The following is a 23345-nucleotide window of genomic DNA, read 5'->3' as shown; positions in this document are numbered from 1 at the left end:
GGGAGAGGGATAGTAGCCTAGGGTGATTTCCAGGTTTTCTCTTGGATAATGAGGTGATCGCTGTTGCCACTGATTGCAGAAATAAAGGGAAGAGAGGAATAGAAAAAGGGTTAATTAGGAATATTTTGAAGCTGTGCTGTCTATGGGAGTTTGGCGAAGATAAATAGTAGAAAAATATAAAGTAGGAAATAAAAAGTTCAAAATCAATCAGAGGTTTGAAAGTAGTCAGAAACCCTACTGAGAGAAATCACACACCTGAATTTATCCGGATGGTCTAAAACCTGCAATTTCACTTAAGTGGATTCCTTTCCATCTTCTCCAGTGCTTCCTCCTTGTGTGCCAAGTAATCATACATTCTAGCCACAAAGGTCACTTGAAAATCTCTCTCCCTGATTGCTACAGTCTGAAAATTCGTGCCCACTGTGAAAATTAATAAAGGGAAACCTCACTAAAATGCAGTTGGGCGATCAGACAGGGAAGCTCTCATGCATATGCCCTCTATATATCAATCAATGGTACAGATCCCAACAGGAAGAAACTACTCTGCATTTCCAGCAGGAAGTGACACCACTACTTTACTACCACCAACAAAAGGAGAAAACATTTTCTTCTTGTCTGGTAACAGCTCAGCCAGTGAGAGAGTGTCACAAATTGGCCAGCGGAAAGCCAGTATACATCAAGCTCAGCGTTTTCTCCAGTGGCCTTTTCATTTATAACAGGTCCCTCCCAACTTCCCAATATCCTCTATAAAAGAGTTTCCTTTCCTTTGTTTGCATGTGGACTTGAATGTGGTTCACCATAATTGCATGTCTTGAATTGTAATTCTTTGCTGCTCTAGAATAAACCTGTTTTATTGGGAAAATAACTGGCTATTTTATTGTTTTAGGTTGACCCTCCATATTTATATATTGAAATTCTAATACCCAGTGTGATGGTATCAGGAAATGGGATCTTTCAGAGGTGTCTAGGTCATGAGGTTGGAACCCTCTCGAATGAGCTTAGTATCCTTATAAAAGAGACCCCAGAGGTCCCACACCTTGGGACACGGTGGAAAGTCAGTAGTCCTCAACCCTGAAAAGGACTTTCTCCAGAACCCCACCATTCTGGCACCCTGATCTTGAACTTCCAGCCTCCGCAACTATGAGAAATAAACCTTTGTTGTTTGTAAGGCACCCAGTCTATGGTATTCTGTTATAGAAGCCCGAAGGTCTGATGGTAGACCTCCCCAAGCAAAGAGCCATCACCCTCAACATATCAAGGTTATGGAAGCAGACGCTCACAGACCTGATGCGGCCATTTCTTGTCCTTCACTTCATTTCCAGCTTGAAAGCTATCAAACCATTAATTTTTTTTAAGGCAGAGGCTAGAACCTAGCAATTGAAAGAGAAAGTGTTAGTCACTCAGTTCAGTTCAGTTCAGTCACTCAGTCGTGTCCGACTCTTTGTGACCCCATGGACTGCAGCACGCCAGGCCTCCCTGTCCATCACCAACTCCTGGAGTCCACCTAAACCCATGTCCATTGAGTCGGTGATGCCATCCAACCATCTCACCTTCTGTCGTCCCCTTCTCTTCCTGCCCTCAATCTTTCCCAGCATCAGGGTCTTTTCCAATGAGTCAGCTCTTCACATCAGGTGGCCAAAATATTGGAGTTTCACCTTCAACATCAGTCCTTCTAATGAACATTCAGGACTGATCTCCTTTAGGATGGACTGGTTGGATCTCCTTGCTCAGTTGTGTCCAATTCTTTGCAACCCCATTGACTGTAGCCTTCCAGGCTCCTCTGTCCATGGAATTCTCCAGGCAAGAATACTGGAGTGGATTGCCATTCCCTTCTCCAGGGGATCTTCCTGACGCAGGGATCAAACCCAGGCCTTCTGCATTGCAGGCAGATTTTTTACCGTCTGAGCCATCAGGGAAGCCCCATCCAGCACTTATTCCCCCTTAATTTGAGCCTCTTTTAGAAACTAAACTTCCAGCTTTCACATTAGGTAAAAACTGATCATTGTGGCTGTAATTGTTTCACTACGTGGCATTTATTTTATCATGATAACACTGCTGAGGCCATTTAATGAGACACTGGAAAAGACTAAAAACAGAAACTTCCCATGATCATTAGCATTTCATTCATTTTGTTTTATTTCACACAAGACAAAGGATTGCATAATATTCTAGTTTCCAAGCATTCTGAGTTAATATGTTACATTAAACCCAATACATTTTGCATTCTTATTTCATTAATACCATCTTGTACCATGATGTCTATGTCCAGTGAAGAGACCATAAGGGATTTTTAGAAGGGTATCTGACTGATCTTACTTATAACTGTACTGGGAAGCTCTCTATAAAAAATGGCATAGTTGCAGCTGCCCAGAAGTTCCCATCCCAAGGCATTTAATCATTCAGACAAGAATCAGCACAAAAATAGAATGTTTTATATTTTCAGAATTAGCTTTGATAGTTTTCACCATAATTGGTTTCCCTAATTCCTCTTCCAATCTTTTCTTCCTTGGACTATAACTGTGTTTTGAACTCCTAAAATTCACCAATAACTTCCATGTTATTAAATCCCATGATCAATATTCTGTCTTCATCTTCCTCCACACCAGTTGAATCGATGGTTCTATCTTTTTTAGATACACTGGATTGGAGCACTCTCCTGCTGCACTTGGCCATTTCTTCCTAGTCTCTTCTACCGGTTCTTAGTTACTTCATCTCCAACATCTTAGACCTTGTTCTGCTTCTCTTTGTGCATTCACTTTTTAGAGGATCTCATCTAGTTCCATGGCTTTAAAAGCCATTTCTATGCTGACAATTTTCAAATTTAGTTCCAGCTCTTATCCCATTTTGAACTGTGAACTCAGAATACTCTTCTTAAACATGATATCTCTGAAAACAGTTTTCTAATTTTTCCCTGAAATCTTTTACTTCTGGAATCCTCCCCATTTTAGTTAGTAAGAACTCTCTATCCTTCCAATTGTTTAAGCCAAAACTTAAATGTCATCCTTGAGTTTTCTCTTTCCCTTTATACCATAGTCAATCCATCAATAAATCCTGTTGGCTCTACCATCGAGTTATATCTAGAATGTGACCACTTTTCATACTTCCACTTCCTCCTTCTTAGGCCAAGCCATAATAATATCTTACCTAGTTTATTATGTCATAACTGACTTCCTGACTTCAGCTCCTACCCAATCCATAGACAAAGTGTATATAGATAAAACTAGTCATTTGCTAGCAGGAAAGATCTGGAAGCCATGGGTTTGCAACCAATAGTTTCTGTCACAATAAATACAGGCTTTCCTGATTAGGTGAAAGTATTCTGTAAAGGACAGAAATGGTATGGACCTAACAGAAGCAGAAGATATTAAGAAGAGGTGGCAAGAATACACAGAAGAACTGTACAAAAAAGATCTTCACGACCCAGATAATCACAATGGTGTGATCACTCACCTAGAGCCAGACATCCTGGTATGTGAAGTCAAGTGGGCCTTAGGAAGCATCACTACAAACAAAGCTAGTGGAGATGATGGAATTCCAGTTGAGCTATTTCAAATCCTGAAAGATGATGCTATGAAAGTGCTGCACTCAATATGCCAGCAAATTTGAAAAACTCAGCAGGGGCCACAGGACTGGAAAAGGGCAGTTTTCATTCCAATCCCTAAGAAAGGCAATGCCAAAGAATGCTCACACTACTGCACAATTGCTCTCATCTCACACACTATTAAAGTAATGCTCAAAATTCTCCAAGCCAGGCTTCAGCAATACATGAACCGTGAACTTCCAGATGTTCAAGCTGGCTTTAGAAAAGGCAGAGGAACCAGACATCAAATTGCCAACATCTGCTGGATCATCGAAAAAGCAAGAGAGTTCCAGAAAAACATCTATTTCTGCTTTATTGACTATGCCAAAGCCTTTGACTGTGTGGATCACAATAAACTGTGGAAAATTCTGAAAGAGATGGGAATACCAGACCACCTGACCTGCCTCTTGAGAAACCTGTATGCAGCTCAGGGAGCAACAGTTAGAACTGGACATGGAACAACAGACTTGTTCCAAATAAGGAAAGGAGTACGTCAAGGCTGTATATTGTCACCCTGCTTATTTAACTTATATGCAGAGTACATCATGAGAAACGCTGGGCTGGAGGAAGCACAAGCTGGAATCAAGATTTCCGGGAGAATATCAATAACCTCAGATATGCAGATGACACCACCCTTATAGCAGAAAGTGAAGAACTAAAGAGCCTTGGCTTAAAGCTCAACATTCAGAAAACTAAGATCATGGCACCCAGTCCCATCACTTCATGGCACCCAGATGGGGAAACAGTGGAAATAGTGGCTGACTATTTTGGGGGGCTCCAAAATCACTGCAGATGGTGATTGCAGCCATGAAATTAAAAGACGCTTACTCCTTGGAAGGAAAGTTATGACCAACCTAGACAACATATTAAAAAGCAGAGACATTATTTTTCCAACAAAGGTCCGTCTATTCAAGGCTATGGTTTTTCCAGTGGTCATGTATGGATGTGAGAGTTGGACTATAAAGTAAGCTGAGTGCCGAAGAATTGATGCTTTTGAACTGTGGTGTTGGAGAAGACTCTTGAGAGTCCCTTGGACTGCAAGAAGATCCAACCAGTCCATCCTAAAGGAAATCAGTCCTGGGTGTTCATTGGAAGGACTGATGTTGAAGCTGAAACTCCAATATTTTGGCCACCTGATGCAAAGAGCTGACTCATTTGAAAAGACCCTGATGCTGGGAAAGATTGAGGGCAGGAGGAGAAGGGGACAACAGAGGATGAGATGGTTGGATGGCATCACCAACTCAATGGACACGAGTTTGAGTAAACTCCGGGAGTTGGTGATGGATGGGGAGGCTTGGCATGCTGCGGTTCATGGGGTCAAAAAGAGTTGGACATGACTGAGCAACTGAACTGAACTGAACTGATCCTGTAAAGGAGGCTCTTTTCAAACATTCTATGCTAACTAGTTAGAAGAAAAGATGGAAGTGGGTTACCTAGGAGTTATATGCTATTATCAATCAGGCCTGGCTTCATGAGCAAGCATCCTGTGCATTTGCACAAGGCCCTGAACTCAGAAGGGTTCCAGACTACATCTCCCATTAACACCCTGAAATTCTTAATTTTTGAACAAGGAGACCTGGATTTTTACTTTGTGCTGAGCCCTGCATGATCAGCCCTGATTATGTAGCTGATCAGGTGATCAATGCCATACCCTGGTATCTGATAGCAGGAATTGAGAGGAAAAAGTAAATCTTGGAATCACTACAGCAAAACAAGTATCTAATGATTGACTATGAAGAGATATGAAAATAAAACTTAAAAGTCTTGTTTTCTGGGAAGATGGCAGTGATTTACATGAAGTACATAGTAGAAAAGAAGATTTGTTTGAGAAAAAAAGAGAAGATCTCTGTCAACCAGAGAAAATGGAACTGAGGATTTAACCCCTAAGGAAAGCTCAAAGAGGACAAAATCTGAATTCACAGAGCTGGAGCTGTATTTGCCGTTGTTTAGTTGCCAAGTTGTGTCTTTTGCAACCTCATGGACTGTAGCCCACCAGGTTTCTCTGTCCATGGGATTTCCTAGGCAAGAATACCTTGCCATTTCCTTCTCCAAGGGATCTTCCCAACCCAGAGATTGAACCCACGTCTCCTGCATTGGTGGGTGGATTCTTTACCACTGAGCCACCTGGGAAACCTGAGGTTGCATTTAGAGTATAAGAAATTAGGTGAGATTACCAGGAATACAGATGACAGAGGATGAGATGGCTGGATGGCATCACCAACTCGACGGACATGGGTTTGGGTAGACTCTGGGAGTTGGTGATGGAAGGGGAGGCCTGGCGTGCTGTGATTCATGGGGTCGCAGCGAGTCGGACAGGACTGAGTGACTGAACTGATCTGAACCATGAATACATATACAGAAAAGGTATAAAGGAGAGACTTGGCTCATTTATAACAGGGCTGGAACCAGGTAACATTGCTATATTTTGTCTTTTTTTTGTGAGGACTTATTCCCATACCACAGCTGCTGCTGCTAAGTCACTTCAGTCGTGTCTGACTCTGTGCGACCCCATAGACAGCAGTCCACTAGGCTCCTCTGTCCCTGGGATTCTCCAGGCAAGAACACTGGAGTGGGTTGCCATTTCCTTCTCCAATGCATGAAAGTGAAAAGTGAAAATGAAGTCGCTCGGTAGTGTCCGACTCTTAGTGACACCATGGACTGCAGCCTACCAGGTTCCTCTGTCCATGGGATTTTCCAGGCAACAGTACTGGAGTGGGGTGCCATTGCCTTCTCTGCCCATACCACAGAGTCTCTCTGAAAGAACCAGGCCTGGTCAAGGGAGCTAGGTGGGACCTCAGAAGTACTGTAGGACAACATCCACACTTTAGAGATGAGAAACCCAAAGCTCCAGAAAGCAGACCAAAAAAAAACAAGGACTCTATGTTTCCTTTTCCCAGCTGTTGAAATGTGGGGTCCAAAAATTAAGGAAAAAAAAAATCTTTGGCATCTTGTGATGGCAGAAAGAGGTCTTGGGAATTTGCTGCAGGTCCAGTGGTTAGGACTCTGTGCTCTCATTCTGCAACTGGTGTGAAACAGGCCTTGATTTGACTGGATCCTATCACATGACTTCTCTGTGGGCACTTCAACTCCTTTACTGTAAAAAGGATAATATCCCTCAAGTACATTTCTCCTCTTCCTCCACTGTGTTTCGAGTTGATCACAACCGTGAGGCTCCTGGCTGAGCATCTGAAGGCAGACTTAAGCCTGGCTGCTACCCAGTAACTTAGCCTGGGGTTAGGCTCATAGGTCAGCCGGGAGAGACGCCCCTATCTGTTTCTAATTTGTCCAAAGGCTGTATTCCTGAAAAGCGTTGTTTTGAGTGTAAGAGAGCCTCTGTGAAGTGCCTGGCACACAGGAAGCTCTAAATAAAGACACGCATACAATTTGTATGAGCTGTGCATTGCACATTTATTAAACTCATGAAGCTTAACAAACACAATAACGCCAAACTAGAATTACTGGTGTAATTCTTATAGAAAGGACCCATCCATTCTCAATACTTGCAGTATTACCCTGGATCTTATTGTAAAATTCTTGTAAACTGCCAGGATACTAAAATAACTAGCTATTTATAGCTCTGGTAAAAACTACTCCAATTGTTATTTCAGGAGTCTGCACTGTGCTGGGATTAAAAATACAGGGAAACGTCACTGGAGCCATGAAGCTATAACATATCATCTTCAGTAGGAAAATTGTGTTTTTGTTTTTTTTTTTTTAATGCTTTCAAGTTTACAGTATGGCTTCTTCCCTATTACGGAAGAAAACTCATGGTTTTTATTGTCAAACCATTTTCTTATAAAATTTCTCAACCAGCATCTACATTTGTCAGCCCGGCACCACCAGGGCCTGGGTTAACATGCTCCAGTCCCTATCCCCCAACCGCGGCCACCGCAGTCCAAGAAGACCGGTGAGAACCCGAGACCGGGAGGTGCGAATCTGAACTCTCATTCCATGTATCACGCAGAATCACGGTTTCAAGCCCCCAGCTGGTCCTCTCGCAACGCTCTCTGCAAGGGACTCCGGGGGCTTGTTTCTCCGACGTTGGCTACACCCTGAATAGCTTGTCACTCGGCTCGGGATGGCCGGGCTGCACGCCCCCAAGTCAGAGGAAGTCACGAAGGTTCACCACCTCGCTACACCCTTCAATTACCTGAAGAGCTTTCAAAATATAACAATGCCCACTGACGCCGGGATGAACTTAATCAGCCTGTCTGGGATATGGGGCCCGGCGTGGTATTTAGTTAGTACAACTAATCGCTAAGGTAGTACTAACGAACACCAAGTGGTACTGCCTCCGGGGCACCACGTGGGCCGCGAGGTAGCCGGGGCCACGCTGCGTTCCCACCTGCCCCGCGCCTCTGACGCACCACGCTCCGCGCAGGCGCACAGCGCAGCGGCCGGCCCGGGCCCGCGCGTGCGCGTCGCCCGGCGTCTCTGCCGCGGCACGGTTTCCCGGCGGGAGAGCTCATTGCGCGCGGCGAGCCCCGCCTCCCAGGCCGGCTGGGGGCGTGGGCATGGAGCCGGCCGCCGCTGCCTAGCCCCCGACCCGCGCCGCTGCTTAGGGCGCCCTGAGGTCTCCGTGGGGTGGGCCGGGCGCGGCCTGGCGCTGCGCGGATGGCCCTGCTCGCCGTCCTCCTCGTCCTATTTCTGACCACAGCTGGGAGGTGCCAGGAGCAAGCCCAGGCCACCGACTGGCGGGCCACCCTGAAGACCATCCGGAACGGCGTTCACAAGATTGACATGTACCTGAACGCCGCCTTGGACCTCCTGGGAGGCGAGGACGGGCTCTGCCAGTACAAGTGCAATGACGGTGAGGGGGCCCCCGGCCCTGCGGGGCCCATGCTTTCGGGGCTGTTGGGGGGACTGGGGTCGTGGAGGTGTAAGATGCCCGGCGAACCTTGTCGGTGTCCTTCTGGTCCTGGAAAATCGTAAGCACCGCTAGGATCTTGCCGTTCTTGTGATTGAGCAACCTGCTGACAAGTCAACACCACTGCTTTTAGACTGTGAGAGGTCGCCTGAGAGTACTCTGCATTCTGTTTCATTGCTGCTGAATTACATTTTTTTTTTTTTTTTTACAATTGCATGGTGACGATTGCCTAAGAACTTAGTGACATACGTTTCATAGGGATGGAGTGAAACACACTGATTTTAGAGCCTTTAAATTAGCTGACTATGCAAAACATACGGAGAATTTTCAAGTCATGCTGTTTTATGATAACTTTTTCAAGAATTGGTTTAAGTTTTAAAACTACAGAAAATAAATTGCGACCTTTGTACAGACTTTGGTGTACTTTATTTGTTGAGAAAGAGTTCTGATTGACTCTTCCAGAACGATTCTATCAATACTTGACGGGAATTTTCTTTCCTTAGATGTCAGTGACCTGCCTTCTCATTGTTGGTTGCTATTAATATTATTCTTTTGATTTACTTTTTCATATTTTTAAACTTGAATTCTCTTTGAATCTGAGGACTTGTTTGGTGTCATTGTTGGTGATAACTTGGTATTTCAGGCGGAGATCTTTCTTTTGAAGCCCTTGAATTTTTTGAATGCCTAAATGCTATAATAGTTCAGATGAGGTACTTGGGCTTCTTTTTTCAAATTCAGAATGCTAAGAGTAATTGGGAGACCATGTTTCCCATATATGTGGACAAGTGTGGGGCCTAGTTGATTTCATGTTTGGCAGCTCAAAGTAAAAGGCAACTTGGTGACTTTAGTGGTAAAACTGAACTATACATAGGTGAATTTAAAGGGACACTGTCACGTGAAAGCATGATTAACATGTAGTCATAATTTCTGGTTTTCTGTTAATGGAGGTAAAGAATGAATTATATGTTGTATGCTATGAACTGCTAAATATCATTCCTTCTTAAATGTATGCCTGAATGCTACTACCAGTGTTCGATCAGGAAAGGTGTTTTTGTTCTCTTAGAGCTTGTTAGGAGGAATAAGAGAGTAGCTTGAAGATTAAAGGGTTGCTTTTCTGGAGACAAACATCACCATTTTACTTAGTCATCCCCATTCATTAAACAAATATTTGAGTGCCTGGTTTGTGTCAGGTGTTTCACCAACTGGAGATTTGGCAGTGAACAAAACCGACGGGAAAATGTGAAATAAAACTGACAGAATCCCTGTCCTTGGAGCTTACATTCTGGTGCAGAGAGACAGTAAACTAAAGACTAAGTGAACTAAGCCAGGTCTGCAGTGTGTGGAGGTCTGAAGTGGACCAGCACTTCCAGAATAGTACAGCAAGGAGCCAACAGTGGTGGTGCTGGGAGGCGGTTAGTTTACTCTTTTAAACAGGTTCAGGGCCGGCCTCCCTGATGAGATCCTACGTTAGAAGTCTGAAATGGTGAAGGTGACGCTGTGAAGAGCTAGGGAAAGAACAATCCAGGCAGAGGGAACAACACGCATAAAGCACCAGAATTGAAGGGCCAGGCAAGGGTGACTCTGTAGGTTTTGGCCTGAGCCAAAGGAAGGATGTAGCTGCCATTTACTGAGATAGGAAAAGTTGGAAGGATCAGTCTTCATAAATTGATTATGAGTCAAGGGTTCTAGAGTTTATTTTATTAGGTTTAAAATATCTCTGAAGTTAAATGGATGCTATTCTTTTTGTTTTAACTTGTATATTGGAGTATAGCCGATTAACAGTGTTGCCATAGATTCCGGTGGACAGTAAAGGGACTCAGCCGTGCATGTACCTGTATCCATTCTCCCCCAAACCCCTCCCATCCTGGCTGCCACATAACATTGAGCAGAGTTCCCTAGGCTGTACAGTAGGACTTTGTTGGTTAGACATTTTAAACATAGCAATGTGTATATGACCATCCCAAACTCCCTAACTATTCCTTCACCCTACCCTTTCCCCCAGCAACCATATATGGTTCTCTAAGTCTGTGAATCTGTTTGTTTTGTAAATAAGTTCATTTGTATAATCTCTTTTTAGATTTCACCTATAAGGGGTGTCTAATTCTCCTTATCTGACTTAACTTCACTCAGTGTGACTATCTCTAGGATCCATGGATACTATTCTTATTAAAAATATTGTTTCAGTCTTTCCAATTACTTAAACCTCTTCCACATCCTCACTAAATTTACTATCTAGAGCAAAGTTTCCAGTCTAAAAACCACAAATGAACCTGAGAATTTAGGAAATAGTATGTTTCAGTGAAAATCTTTTTGTCTTAGTAAGTACTGTTGTATTTACTAAGTACTTAGAAGTACTGCTCATAGGACTCATAGGTTCCAAATCACCAAATTAATGATTCTTACATAATGGAAATTGTTCTTTAATTCCTATTACTTGAGAAGTCTCTCTGGAACAGTGTTTCAACCTTTCCTATATATTGAAGTGTGAGTGACCTTATCAGAACCAAATAGAAACAGACAAATCTCAGAACTAGAGGAGCATGGTAATTAAGGGATGTAGCAACAAAGGACATGGTAACCCACTCCAGTGTTCTTGCCTGGAGAATCCCAGGGACGGGGGAGCCTGGGGGGCTGCTGTCCATGGGGTCGCACAGAGTCGGACACGACTGAAGTGACTTAGCATGCATGCATGTGTAGGAGAAGGAAATGGCAACCCACTCCAGTGTTCTTGCCTGGAGAATCCCAGGGACGGGGGAGCCTGGTGGGCTGCTATCCATGGGGTCGAACAGAGTTGGACACAACTGAAGCGACTTAGCATGCATGCATGTGTAGGAGAATGAAATGACAACCCACTCCAGTATCCTTGCCTGGAGAATCCCAGGGACAGAGGAGCCTGGTGGGCTGCTGTCCATGGGGTTGCACAGAGTCGGACATGACTGAAGCAACTTAGTAGCAGCAATAAAGAAGTCAAGGGAGCCTTAAAAAAAAAAGACTTAATGGCGGAAGAGGTGTTGAATTAAAGGGCACAGATTTGTTGCATTTATTTATCTTTGCTCTGTGGAAAGAACTCTGAGGAGTGAGTTCTAGTGAGTGAGTTCTACATAAATAGATTGGCCAGGAGCAGTGATGGCATATCTCTATTAATTGCAACAAAGGTGTAGATACGTGCACAGATACCGGTTGGGGTAATGTGCAAGTTCTCTTCTCATTCCTTGGTTTTCTCGGTAAAGTAGGAATAGAGGTAGTCCGCTGAGTGAGAAGGTGGGAATGAAAATGTTGGTTGTTGTTTAGTCGGTCAGTGATGTCTGATTTCTTTTTCAGCCCCATGGACTGTAGGCCACCAGGCTCCTCTGTCCATAGGATTTTCCTAGGAAGAATACTGCGGTGGGTTGCCGTTTACCCAGGAAGTATTGGAGATTGAAGAAAATAGGAGAGTGAGTGTACTAGGGGGGATAAGTGGCATTAGGGCGTTTTGGATATGAATAATCAGAAATTTAAACTCCCAAGTGTTTGAGAAAACAGGTCAGAGTTCTGTACTGTGCTTACAAAACGCATTAGTAAGAGCTTTCTGAGACCCAATAGCCTTCCCTTATGCCTCTCATCTGCTTCAGTGTCTTTCAGGTGAAAGACATTGGTCTGTTGAAAATATTTAAACCAAATTAAGAAAAATACGTAGAAAAGAACTATCATTCTCTTAGTCCAGGTGGATCTTTAGATTTCAACTGCCCATACAGATGATAAAATGTAAAGCATCAAGATTAAGAGCAGTTGTTGAGTTAAAAAATGAGATCAGTGAATAGTGTTTGTGTGTAGCTGTGCGAAATGGGTTGGGTTTGTTTTTAAAACTCTTATTCATAGCCCATTTCCCCCTTAGCTTTCTGTACAAAAATGCTGAGAAATTATATTTTGTAATTTCTGCTCATGTATTTAGGAGACAGTGACCACAACACATTATGGATTTTTGGTTTGACTCTCATGTTTCTTCTGCTGTTGAGTTTTTGCTTGCACTGTGTATTAGTCTGCTCAGGTTGATATAATGAAATACCACAGACTGGGTGATGTGGACAACAGGAGATTATTTCTTACAGTTCTGAAGGCTAAAAAGTCCGAGAACAAGGTTGAGCCAACCCTTCTGTATGGTGAGGGCCCTTTTCCTGGCTTGCAGACAATGCGTGGTGGGGGTGGGGAGTGCAAGGAAAGCAAGTTCTTTGGGGCCTCTTCTTAAAAGGGTACCAGTCCCATCATGAGGGCCCTACCCTTGTGACCTCATCTAAACATAATTACCTCTCAACGAACCTGTCACCAAATGCATTGGTAGTTAGGGCTTCAGCATATAAATTTGGGTGCAGGGAGACATAGTTTAATTCATAGCAGTTAGTAAAAACTGGCACCCAGTAGAAATGCTAAGTACTTTTAACATTCAGCAGCTTATAATACCATTTATAACAACATTTAAAATAGTATTAATACAGTTGTAATCTTGGTGTCCATATCAAATTAACCTTTTTTTCATATTTTTATTTATTACATTTTAAAAAAATTTTATATTTGACTACAGTTCCTTTACAGTGTTGTGTTAGTTTCAGGTGTATAGCAAAGTGATTTAGTTACTGTTGTTGTTCAGTCGCTAAGTCGTGTCTGGCTCTTTGCGACCCCATGAGCTGCCTTATGCGGGCTTCTCTGTCCATCACTGTCTCCGTGAGTTTCCTTGAACTCAGGTGCATTGAGTCAGTGATGCCATCCAACCATCTCATCCTCTGTCGTCCCCTTCTCCTCCCGCCTTCAGTCTTTTCCAGCATCAGGGTCTTTTCCAATGAGTCAGCTCTTCGCATCAGGTGGCCAAAGTATTGGAGCTTCAACTTCAGCATCAGTCCTTCCAATGAATATTCAGGACTGATTTCCTTTAGGATGAACTGGTTGGATCTCCTTGCAGTCCAAGGGACTCTCAAGTCTTCTCTAGCACCACCGTTCTAAAGTGTCAATTCTTCGGTGCTCAGCCTTCTTTATGGTCCAGCTCTCACATCCATGTTTAGTTATACAGGTACATATATCTACTCTTTTTCAGATTCTTTTCCCATATAGATTAGTACACAATATTGAGTGGAGTTCCCGGTGTTGTACAATAGGTGTGGGTTGATTATTTTATATATTGTAGTATGTATATGTTAATCCCAACCACCTAGTGTATCCCTCCCCCACACCTTTTCCATTTGGTAACCATAAGTTTGTTTTCTAAGTCTGTAAGTATTTCTGTTTTGTGAATAGATTGATTTGTACCATTCTTTTATATTTCAGATATAAGTGATATGTCTTTCTCTGTGTTACTTCACTTAGTATAATAATCTCTAGGTCCATCCATGTTGCTGAAAATGGCATTATTTCATCCTTTTTTGTGGCTGAGGAATATGCCATTGTATTTACGTACCACATCTTTATCCATTCATCTGTTGACAGACAATTCAGGTTGTCTCAATGGTAAAGAATTGGCCTGCAATTTAGGAGATGCGAGTTCTGTCCCTGGGTTGGGAAGATCCCCTGGAGGAGGAACTGGCAACCCACTCCAGTATTCTTGCCTGGGAAATCCCATGGACAGAGAGAGGGGCCTGGCGGGCTACAGTCTGTGGGGTCGCAAAGAGTCCCAGACGACTGAGCACCTAACACACACAGTAGTTATGGAGGTTTGTGTGCAGTGGAACAGTGACTGAGATTGGTAAGACACAGTTCTTGCCCTGTAGATTTTAACCTAAAAACAGAAGCATTAGAGCGTGCAGGAAAATAGGTTGGATTTATGTTTCATACATATGGACCCAGTCTGGCCTGTAAGCTCTGAAATAGATGTCCAGAATAAGGATTTATATGTGCGTATGGTGTAGGATTACAAATAAACTGTCAGAACACTTTATGAACCGCCATCTATGTGTACATGTGTACACTTGTACATATTTTGCTTGAGAAGTAAAAATAATTTGGTAGACAAATCAGCATTTTTAATGCTCATCCAAATAAACACATATTCACTTATGTCAGCATCAAACAGTAAATATTTCCAAGGCTAGCCCAGCATATTGTAAACTGTGTATTTTCTAACATATTTGAAAATTAATTTTTATAACATTTGTATTTTATAGGATCTAAGCCTTTCCCACGTTATGGATATAAACCCTCCCCACCGAATGGATGTGGCTCCCCACTGTTTGGTGTTCATGTAAATATTATTTTTTATTTGTAAGTTTTTATGATTGGTAGTCTTTGTAACACTCTTGATAAACCATCAATATGTTCTCAGGTTCAGAAATAATTTTGTTTGTTATAATAGTGATCTTTTATAGCTAAAACACAATAAGTTCTAATGAAACTAAATAATGTAAAAGTCATGTTTTGTTTTTTCTAATCCTGTAGATGTTCATACCATTTCAATGATATTTCCTTTATGTCACAAATATGATTGAAAAGTTTGGAGTATAGAAGTAATACTACTTAGGATAAAAAAGTATAGGAAAGCGTAGTATTGTCTGTGTTGAAACTAGACCGAGTGGGATAGCTGTGTGTTTGTTATAAGGGAGGCTGAATCTGAGCCAGTATTATGGGAAGAAAATGTTTTATGAAAGTGATTCCTGGACACAAAGGTTTTGCATATGAAATTATTTAAAATAGTTGAAGATAACTATGAATTCAAAGGAATAATAATATCTTTAGGGGTTTGGTGAACACTTAAAGATTAAACATAAAAACCGAAAAAAAAAAAAAAAAGATTCAGTTGTAGGAGCTTAGACGTTGTCAGTGACATTTCGTAAAAAGGACATTGTATTGAGGATCTGCCTGCAATGCAGGAGACCCAGGTTTGATCTCTGGGTCAGAAGATCCCCTGGAGGAGGGCATGGCTACCCACTCCAGTATTCTTGCCTGGAGAATCCCATGGACAGTGGAGCCTGACGAGCTACAGTCTATGGGGTCGCAGAGAGTTGGATACAACTGAGTGACTAACACTAACATTGTATTGAGGGAGGAGGCACAGAATACTTTGGAATAGCCAAAGATCATACTTGTATAGCCCCTGCAAAAATCTTCTGAAGTTCTTAGCTTTATCTTTTTGTTTTTAAAACTATGTTTTATGTCTTGCAAATTGTGTTTGCTACCAGCAGATGACTGCAAATACTCTAACACGGCAGAACAGGGAGCTTTGGGGCATGGTTTCGAGGGGGAGGACGCAGTAACATGGGGGTGCAAGTGAGAGTAGTGGAGGGAGATTTAACCTGAAAAACATTTGGAGGCAGAAACAAATTTTGAAAATTATCTATACAACAGTATTGTTTTTGATTTCTAAGTCTCTTTGAATGCACTACTTCAGAGAAAGGTTGAATTTCATCAACAATACTCCATCCAAATGTCGCTTTCAGCTTAACATCGGCATCCCTTCCCTGACAAAGTGCTGCAACCAGCATGACCGGTGCTATGAGACCTGCGGCAAAAGCAAAAACGACTGTGATGAGGCGTTTCAGTCTTGCCTGTCCAAGATTTGCCGAGATGTGCAGAAAACACTGGGGCTGGCTCAGCACGTGCAGGGTAAGGCTGATTTCATGCGATGGGGGTGAGTGTGTGTGAGCATAAGAATTACCAACAGAAATCTCTCACTCTGTATTACCTTATCTGTTGTGACATAGGCCTATCAATTTCCTGAGATGATTTTGTCATCTAAAATGATTTACAGTCACGGAAGCAAGAAGTGGTAGGAAACCTTGGGAGGAGGGTATGAGGCAAAGAAGAATTCATCCAAGATCTTGTGCCCTATGTATAGTCCTAATTATCCAGAGCCTGAAGTTTGAAACTCTGGATCCAGTGAAGTTCCCAGTATAGCACAGTGGATTTGGAGTAGGAAGTTCCAAAGATTTGCATCTTAACTCTGTCTCTTTATATGTGTCTGTGTTGGGAAGGTCCTCAAAACCACCCGCAGGCTCAGTGATTTGCTAAGTGGACTCACGGGGCTCAGCATGTAGTCATATTCATGGTAATGGTTATTGCAGAGTCAGCAAAGATGACTAGGTGTTTCAGTATCCTCATTTATAGAATGAGAATGATAATACCCATCTTATAGAGTTGTCATAAGGGTAAAATGAACTATTTGTAGAAATACACATTGCTCTACAAATACCAGTAGTTAACAAGATTTTTTTTTTCACTGACAAGCCAAAGAATATACCATACACTGAAATAACAAGAGGAAGGGCAATAAGAAGAGGCAGGAAAGGAAATTGCCATTTTTAAGCACTTTCCATAAGATACCTTGCTAGATACTTGAGACATGTTTTCATTGAAGTTCATAGAAACCCAAAGTACTAGTTGGCATTCCTTCCTTTCTAAAGGAAGGAAACTAAGGTTCAGAAAGAATTAACTTGTCCCAAGTTACATACATCTGTCTACTCCAGTATTCCCCAAGACTCATAGGTGTCTTGGATTTTGAAATCCTAATATTAATAATAACTAGGAAGTAATAAGAAGGAGAAAATCTCTTCCAAGTGAAGCTTGAACTCACTCTCTCTGAATCCCTTTAAATGCTTTTGGCTAAGGTAAACTAGTTGTCCAGCTGAAGCACAGATACATGTCATTTCTGCTTTCTGACCTAAGGCTATACTAATGTTAAATGATGAAACCAATTTCCTTGCAATCTCCTATTTAATAATCATAACCTTTACACTTCTGCAGTTAGTCATATTCCTTAATGGCGCAGTCTTTTGGAAACTTTGAAAATGCCAAGAATTTGTAATGAAAAGTTTCTTTCTTAACCTGAATGTTGGAAACTAGAAGTATTTGAATAACTAAAAATCACTCTGTGCCACGTCTCTGTACATATAATATATTAAGATAACCTTGGACTGTCCTGGTGGTGCGGTGGATAAGAATCCGGCTGCCATTGCAGGTGACAGAGGTTCAGTCCCTGGTCAGGAAAGATCCCACATGCCATGGAGCAACGAAGCCCATGTGCCACAGCTAGAGCCCACGAGCCACAACTGCGGAAGCCCACTTGCCCTAGAGCCCATTCTGGGCCACAAGAGAAATCAGTGCAGTGAGAAAAGCCCATGCACCACACCAAAGCATAGCCCCCACCCCCTGAAACTAGAGAAGGCCGGTGCACAAAAACAAAGACCTAGTGCAGCCAGAAAATTAAAAAAAAAAAAAAGTTTAAAAAAATAGATCATCTTACCTGGGTGTTCTAGGTTTCTTAGAATAAGAAAAGTTAAATCTATTGTCTCCTCTTACAATCTTTCAAAAAATTAAGAATCCCCACCAGAGGAGAAACACCTTCAATTCCTGTGTCTCCCCTCCCAAGCCAAATTTGGATATTGGTCAGAGAGAGAGACTGAGGTCCATTTACTTTTAAGCATCTGAAATGTGTGACCATTAAAAGCTATTGGCTTATCATTAAATGTTTTGAGATTTCTCCATTTTTAACCTTCATTTTTTTCTGCACCTAGAAGTCACCCCTTAAAGTGCAAACTGAAGATAACAATCAGGCATCTCTGTGAATGGTATTTTACAAGGGAAATTAACAGTGATGAACTTATCAGTGCTACTGAGAGAGACTCATTGTCTGGTACAAAAAGTTGGGTTGGATAGTTGCATGCAAAAACATACAGGTGAAGAGACTGAAATGGAAAATCTGTGTATATATGTTTATGTGACTAGTTTGCGAGAGCTTGGGAAGACGTTCACCTAAAATAGTTTTAAGTGCCCACCAAGGCTGTGCCTGACACTGGGCCGAAACATGTATTATATGTGAAGAGTGAGTGATGCTTTGCAGTTGCCCAACAGTGATGGCACTTTCTTACTTTGCAGCCTGTGAAACCACCGTGGAACTCTTGTTTGACAGCGTTATACACTTAGGCTGTAAGCCGTACTTGGACAGCCAGCGAGCTGCATGTAGGTGTCGCTATGAAGAAAAAACCGATCTTTGAAGAAGATGCTGGCAACTGGTGACAACAGATGAGGACAGAAGAACGTAACCTTTGACAAAGAGCTAATGTTTTTACAGCCTAGAGTTGCCTTATTTTTGTGACAGGATTATTTTAAGAACTTACTTTGACATTAAAACTGAAGAAACAAATGCAGGTTATCTTCCCAGACGTTGCTGCCTTAGTGTGCCTCATTGTCTTGACCAGTCACAGAAAGCGGTGCATGTTAAGGGGAGAATTTTTTAAAGAAAGAGTAAGACTCAATTTTCACAACTGTATTTACCAAAAAATAAGGTCAAATGTGAAATTCATGATAAGGTATGTTCAACATTATCTTATTTGGAAATATGGTGAAGTCTTCACTTAGAAGTATGTTTGTTTTCTGTAAAATTTAAAATATACATATATGCCCAGAAGGATCTGACTTTTATTTTTGCTCTTTTAATTAGCACATAATATACAGTTTTTCCATAACCCACTGAAACATAATGAATAAGCCACATTTCTATGAATGGTGGGACTAGATATAAGGACAAGGGCATGTCTGTTTCTCTTGTAAAATTGGAACCATCTGCTGGACCTCTTAGGAAGCAAAACTAGGATATCTAGGTATTAATATAATGTGCCTACAAGATGACATGAACAAAATTCAGAAGCGTAGCGTAGCCATTCCCATTTTATGAACCACTCATGACAAATGCCATATTTTGCTATAATCTTTGCCTATTGGAGAAAAGATGGATTCAGTAAGACAAAATGATGAGTCATTTAACATACATCAGAGCAATATAATCTATTATGCTTTGGTATTTACTCCTTAGTACTTGCTCTTCATAATAGATTTGGGGATATTTTTAAAAGACCGTAAACCTTTTACTAATAGTGGCCTTAACAAAATTGTTCTTGATATTGTTGGGTTGTTTTTTTTTTTTAAAGTCTTTAACTGTGGAATCAAAAAAGATGGAAAAACAAGATACAAAAAACTGTCTTTTATAGAGCTCAATTTATGCTGAAAATTATTAACTCATATTTAAGAGCAAATCCCAGAACTTTAGCTGCCTCTGAAAAATCTCTTCAGCCCCTTGGAAAGCTCAGCTGTGTCCCTCTACCATTCTTTGCTTACCACTGGCTGTTGACTTTCCCTAGCCCAAGCTATGTATGTCTTCTGGGTAACCTCTGGCCAAAGTTATTAAGATAAACCACTTAGAAAGTTGGAGAAAGACAATACCAGGAGAAATGGTTCTTTTTAAATCATTACAGGCAGAACTGAGAAGAACTAAAATAGGTTTTGGAAAAAGGATCACATTTCCGAACTTTGAATATATGTCATTGCTGAGAACTTGATGGCTTCCCCAACTGAGATGATGGCACTCTTCTGCTAACAAATGTCCTCTATTAAATAAAGCAAGTGTGTCCCTCAGGGCTAAGTAAGCAAACTCCAGTCAGCAATATTTGACCAGGTAGCTTTAAACTTACAATAGATTCATGGATTTTCTTGGCAACCTTGGCTTTCTCAAGAGGACAGAGTCAGAATGTCTTTGTAAAATATTTAATTCATGATCATAAATGTACAGATATCAGTAGAAGTAATTTTTATGTTCAGATTTTTAAAAACTTGTCTAGGAATAATTTTAGATTTACCAAAAAGTGGCAAAGATAGTATAGAGGCTTCTCATACACTACTTTATCCCGAATGTTAACTAAGGAGCCAACATTGGTTGGTTCTATTAATGCAACTGTAGACTTTATTTGACTAGTTTTCCCACTAGTGGCATTTTTCTTTTCCAGGACCCACTCTAGGACACCATACTGCAGTTAGTCATCAGGTCTAATTAGCCTCTAGTCTGTGATGGCTCCTCAGTCTTTCCTTGTTTTTCATAACCTTGACAGTTTTGAGAAGTACTGGTCAGGTGTCCTGTAGAATGCCCCTCAAGTTGGGTTAGTCTTTCCTTGTGTTTGGACTAGGGTTATAGATTTTTAGGAAGAAAACCAAGAGTTGACCAGTTCTTCTCATCAGATCATATTGGTAGTTGACTGTTACCAGCTCATTAGGTTAACTCTAGGCATTTGGTTAAGGTAGTATCTGTTAGTTTTCTCCACTCTAAAATTACTATTTTTCCCTTCCTGTGCTTCTGTTCTTTGGAAACCAGTCACCAAGTCCTGTCTGTGGTAGGTGGGGGATGGGCAAGATTACATTCCACATTTTGATAGGGGATTATATCTAGATATACTACTTGAAATTCTCCCCCTCACCCACTTATTATTTAATTATTTTTATCAGTATGGATTCATGCTTATTTCTTTTGTACTTTGGGTAATATATACAAATCCTTCCAGCTTGGCTGTTGGGAATTATGTCAGGTTGACTCTGTATGTCTTTGACCTGCACCCTCCTTTTAACTTTTGAGCATCTCCATACTTTCTGGCCAGAAAGTAGGAAAGTTGCTTCAGGCTCATCCTCTATATTCCCCGCCCCAGCCCTAGAATCAGCATCTTTTCAAAGGTTACTTTGAAGAATGGTTTCCAGTGGCACTTAGAAACCAAGATCTGGACAGTGGATAGCTTGTTTCTACTGGGGTGTCACTGCTTTGAGACCCTCCCACCAAACAGAGCTAGGAAATATATGTATATGTATACTAACCCATGTACATGTACATATCTGTAATTACTTACGTGTATATATATTAAGCTGTCTTCGCTTGAATTCTGTACAACAGGGCATATATTTAAGTTTTAAGGATGGTATTTTCCTTATCTACAGAATACATTAATGAAAAAACAAAGTCACATGCCAAAAAAATAGCTTTTAGCAGCTCTTTGCAAGACATATATTGATATTTTAAAATAATAAAACTATATTGCCTTCAAACAATGCCTGTCTTAAAGTCTTTTGACTCACCTCTTCCAGGGATAGATAAGGCTGTACTCATTTCATAGGTGGAGAAACCGACGTACAAAGAAGTTGCAATGAAGACAATTAAGATACAAGGGCAAAAGCAAATTAAACCCATCTTCTTAAGCAGGGTTTCTTCAGTGACCCCCCAGAATAGTCTAGACTAGTAGTACTAATTAAAAGGTTGCTTTGTTAGCTTATAACTACTTCTCCCTAAAGTGAAAAAGTGCTATTTCTGTCAGTATGGATAGAAGCTCAAGATTTTCAAGTCAAAATGGTCATTATTTTATGTACAAAACAGGAATAACATCTAACAAAGTGAAGATAATGGAGTGTTTCTGTAAAAACAACTCTTTTTAGTAGACTGGCTTTATTAACTTTGGGGAGTAGAATGAAACCAATTAGCTAAGGATCCTTCCACATAGATAATGTTGCATTGGTCACAGCTCACAGACACTACCCCCAGTGTAGTCAAGTCTTGTAGAACGCCTGGCTCTAACGTTTGAAATAGCCTTCTTAGTTTGCCGTTTTTCCTCAGAGAATTGGTTCAACCAGTATATGAAAAAGAACTAAATGAATAGTTACCAATCAAAATAACTAAAACTAGACCGACAGTGTCATGTTTGCATTCAGGCTGCAGTGATGTTATGCTTTGGTTTGGTCTCAGGCTTAATTTGGTTTCCAAAACATCCTTCAGTCTCCTTGCTGACTACTTAACAGTGTTTGTCTTTGCTGGCTCTCAATTATAGGTATCAGAATTATAAAAATTCTTTGTTTCTATGATTTGCATAGGAAAAAAACAAGGTTTAGCGGGGGTAAACACTGAAAAAAGGCCACATTTTAAGTTTTAGAATTATCTCTGAATTTAACTTTAGCTGATACATTTCATTCCCTGGATAGGTTACAGTTGACTAAGAGCTTCAGTTTCAGTAAATTCCATATAAGTGACAATAATGGCAAGAATCAAGCCATGCAGTCAGGTAACTTTGGGTCTTTAGTATATCTTAATTATTTTAATAATATGGATTTGCTATGAGTTCTTTTTTTTCTTCTTTGAGAAGGAAGAGATTGCCCAGTAGAATTCTAATCCGTCTATGTCTCAAATGAGAGCATGCTGCAGAGTCACTGGAGGGCTTGTTAAAATATACTCCTGGACCCCACCTGCAGTTTCTCATCCATTATGTCTAACTGTGTCGGTCCCAAGAGTTTGCATTTCTAGTATGTTCCCAGATGATGTGGATACTGCTGGTTCAGAGGCCACAGTTTGAGAACTGTCTAGATAATCTTCAGTAGCTAAAAATAACACTGAAAGCTTACTATGGGCTGGGTACTATTCTAGGAGTTTGGCAGTTTCTGTCTCAATTATTGAATTAATTTGGTCCCCATCTTAAAGAGAAGAATCTGAAGCTGGGAGTGGTTAAACTGCCTTAATTGTCCAAAGCCTTGCAGCCAATAAATGATAGAGCAAGGATTAGAACCTTGGCAGCCTATTTCCCAATCACAGACACCCTTTTTCATGGGGTCAGGGTGAGGGGATAGCTATTGCTTTTAAAAGGCTAAAATTTAGCACTTGTAATTTTGAAATGGCTATCCTAATACTTTATACTTACATTTCCTAAGGTAAATAAATCTTTAAAATATATCACCCCATATGCTATAAAGGCAGTACAGCATTCTGAGATAACAAACATCTGGGGGGGGGGGGCGGGGAATTTAATTCCTTTCATCGGTTCCTTTCAGGTACATGGAAGGTTAGCCAACTGGAGTTCCACTTCAGTATAAGGAGTATTTTTAGGGCTCAAGTACAGGGGACCATGAACAGTAGGCAGAAGAACAGGAAGTTCTGGTGGTCAGATAACTCATTCAAACTGGGTAAGGTCCAGAGCACAAATGCTGAAAGTATGAATCTCATTCAGTGGGTAAATATTTATTGAGTATCTCCTACACCCTATGCAACTTCCTGGTAATGGTCAAACCAAAAGAAGGCCAAGTCTGCTTTCAATATGCTTAAGATGGTGGCAATAAAAATTTACTGAGCTTTTCACAAGCCAGGCACTG

General features: G+C 41.2%; 1 protein-coding gene across 1 annotated transcript; it reads left to right on the top strand.

Moving 5' to 3' along the window:
• Positions 1-7965: 7965 nt before the first annotated feature.
• PLA2G12A (phospholipase A2 group XIIA) lies at positions 7966-21263 on the top strand. The gene is made up of 4 exons (XM_043438473.1): positions 7966-8390; positions 14576-14652; positions 15845-16010; positions 18279-21263. Exons 1-4 carry the CDS (start codon positions 8195-8197, stop codon positions 18395-18397), a joined length of 558 nt encoding a protein of 185 aa, XP_043294408.1. The 5' UTR covers positions 7966-8194; the 3' UTR covers positions 18398-21263.
• Positions 21264-23345: the final 2082 nt, after the last annotated feature.

This window comes from Cervus canadensis, chromosome 19, assembly GCF_019320065.1.
Source record: "Cervus canadensis isolate Bull #8, Minnesota chromosome 19, ASM1932006v1, whole genome shotgun sequence".
Classification (NCBI taxonomy): domain Eukaryota; kingdom Metazoa; phylum Chordata; class Mammalia; order Artiodactyla; family Cervidae; genus Cervus; species Cervus canadensis.
The sequence above is the reverse complement of the archived record's forward strand: the minus strand, read 5'-3'. Positions and strand labels throughout refer to the sequence as shown.

Coding starts and splice junctions, on each gene's coding strand:
- PLA2G12A (XM_043438473.1), top strand. CDS start 8,195: ATGGCCCTGCTCGCCGTCCTCCTCGTCCTATTTCTGACCACAGCTGGG. Junction 8,391..14,575: donor CCAGTACAAGTGCAATGACG/GTGAGGGGGCCC, acceptor TGTATTTTATAG/GATCTAAGCCTTTCCCACGT. Junction 16,011..18,278: donor GCTGGCTCAGCACGTGCAGG/GTAAGGCTGATT, acceptor CTTACTTTGCAG/CCTGTGAAACCACCGTGGAA.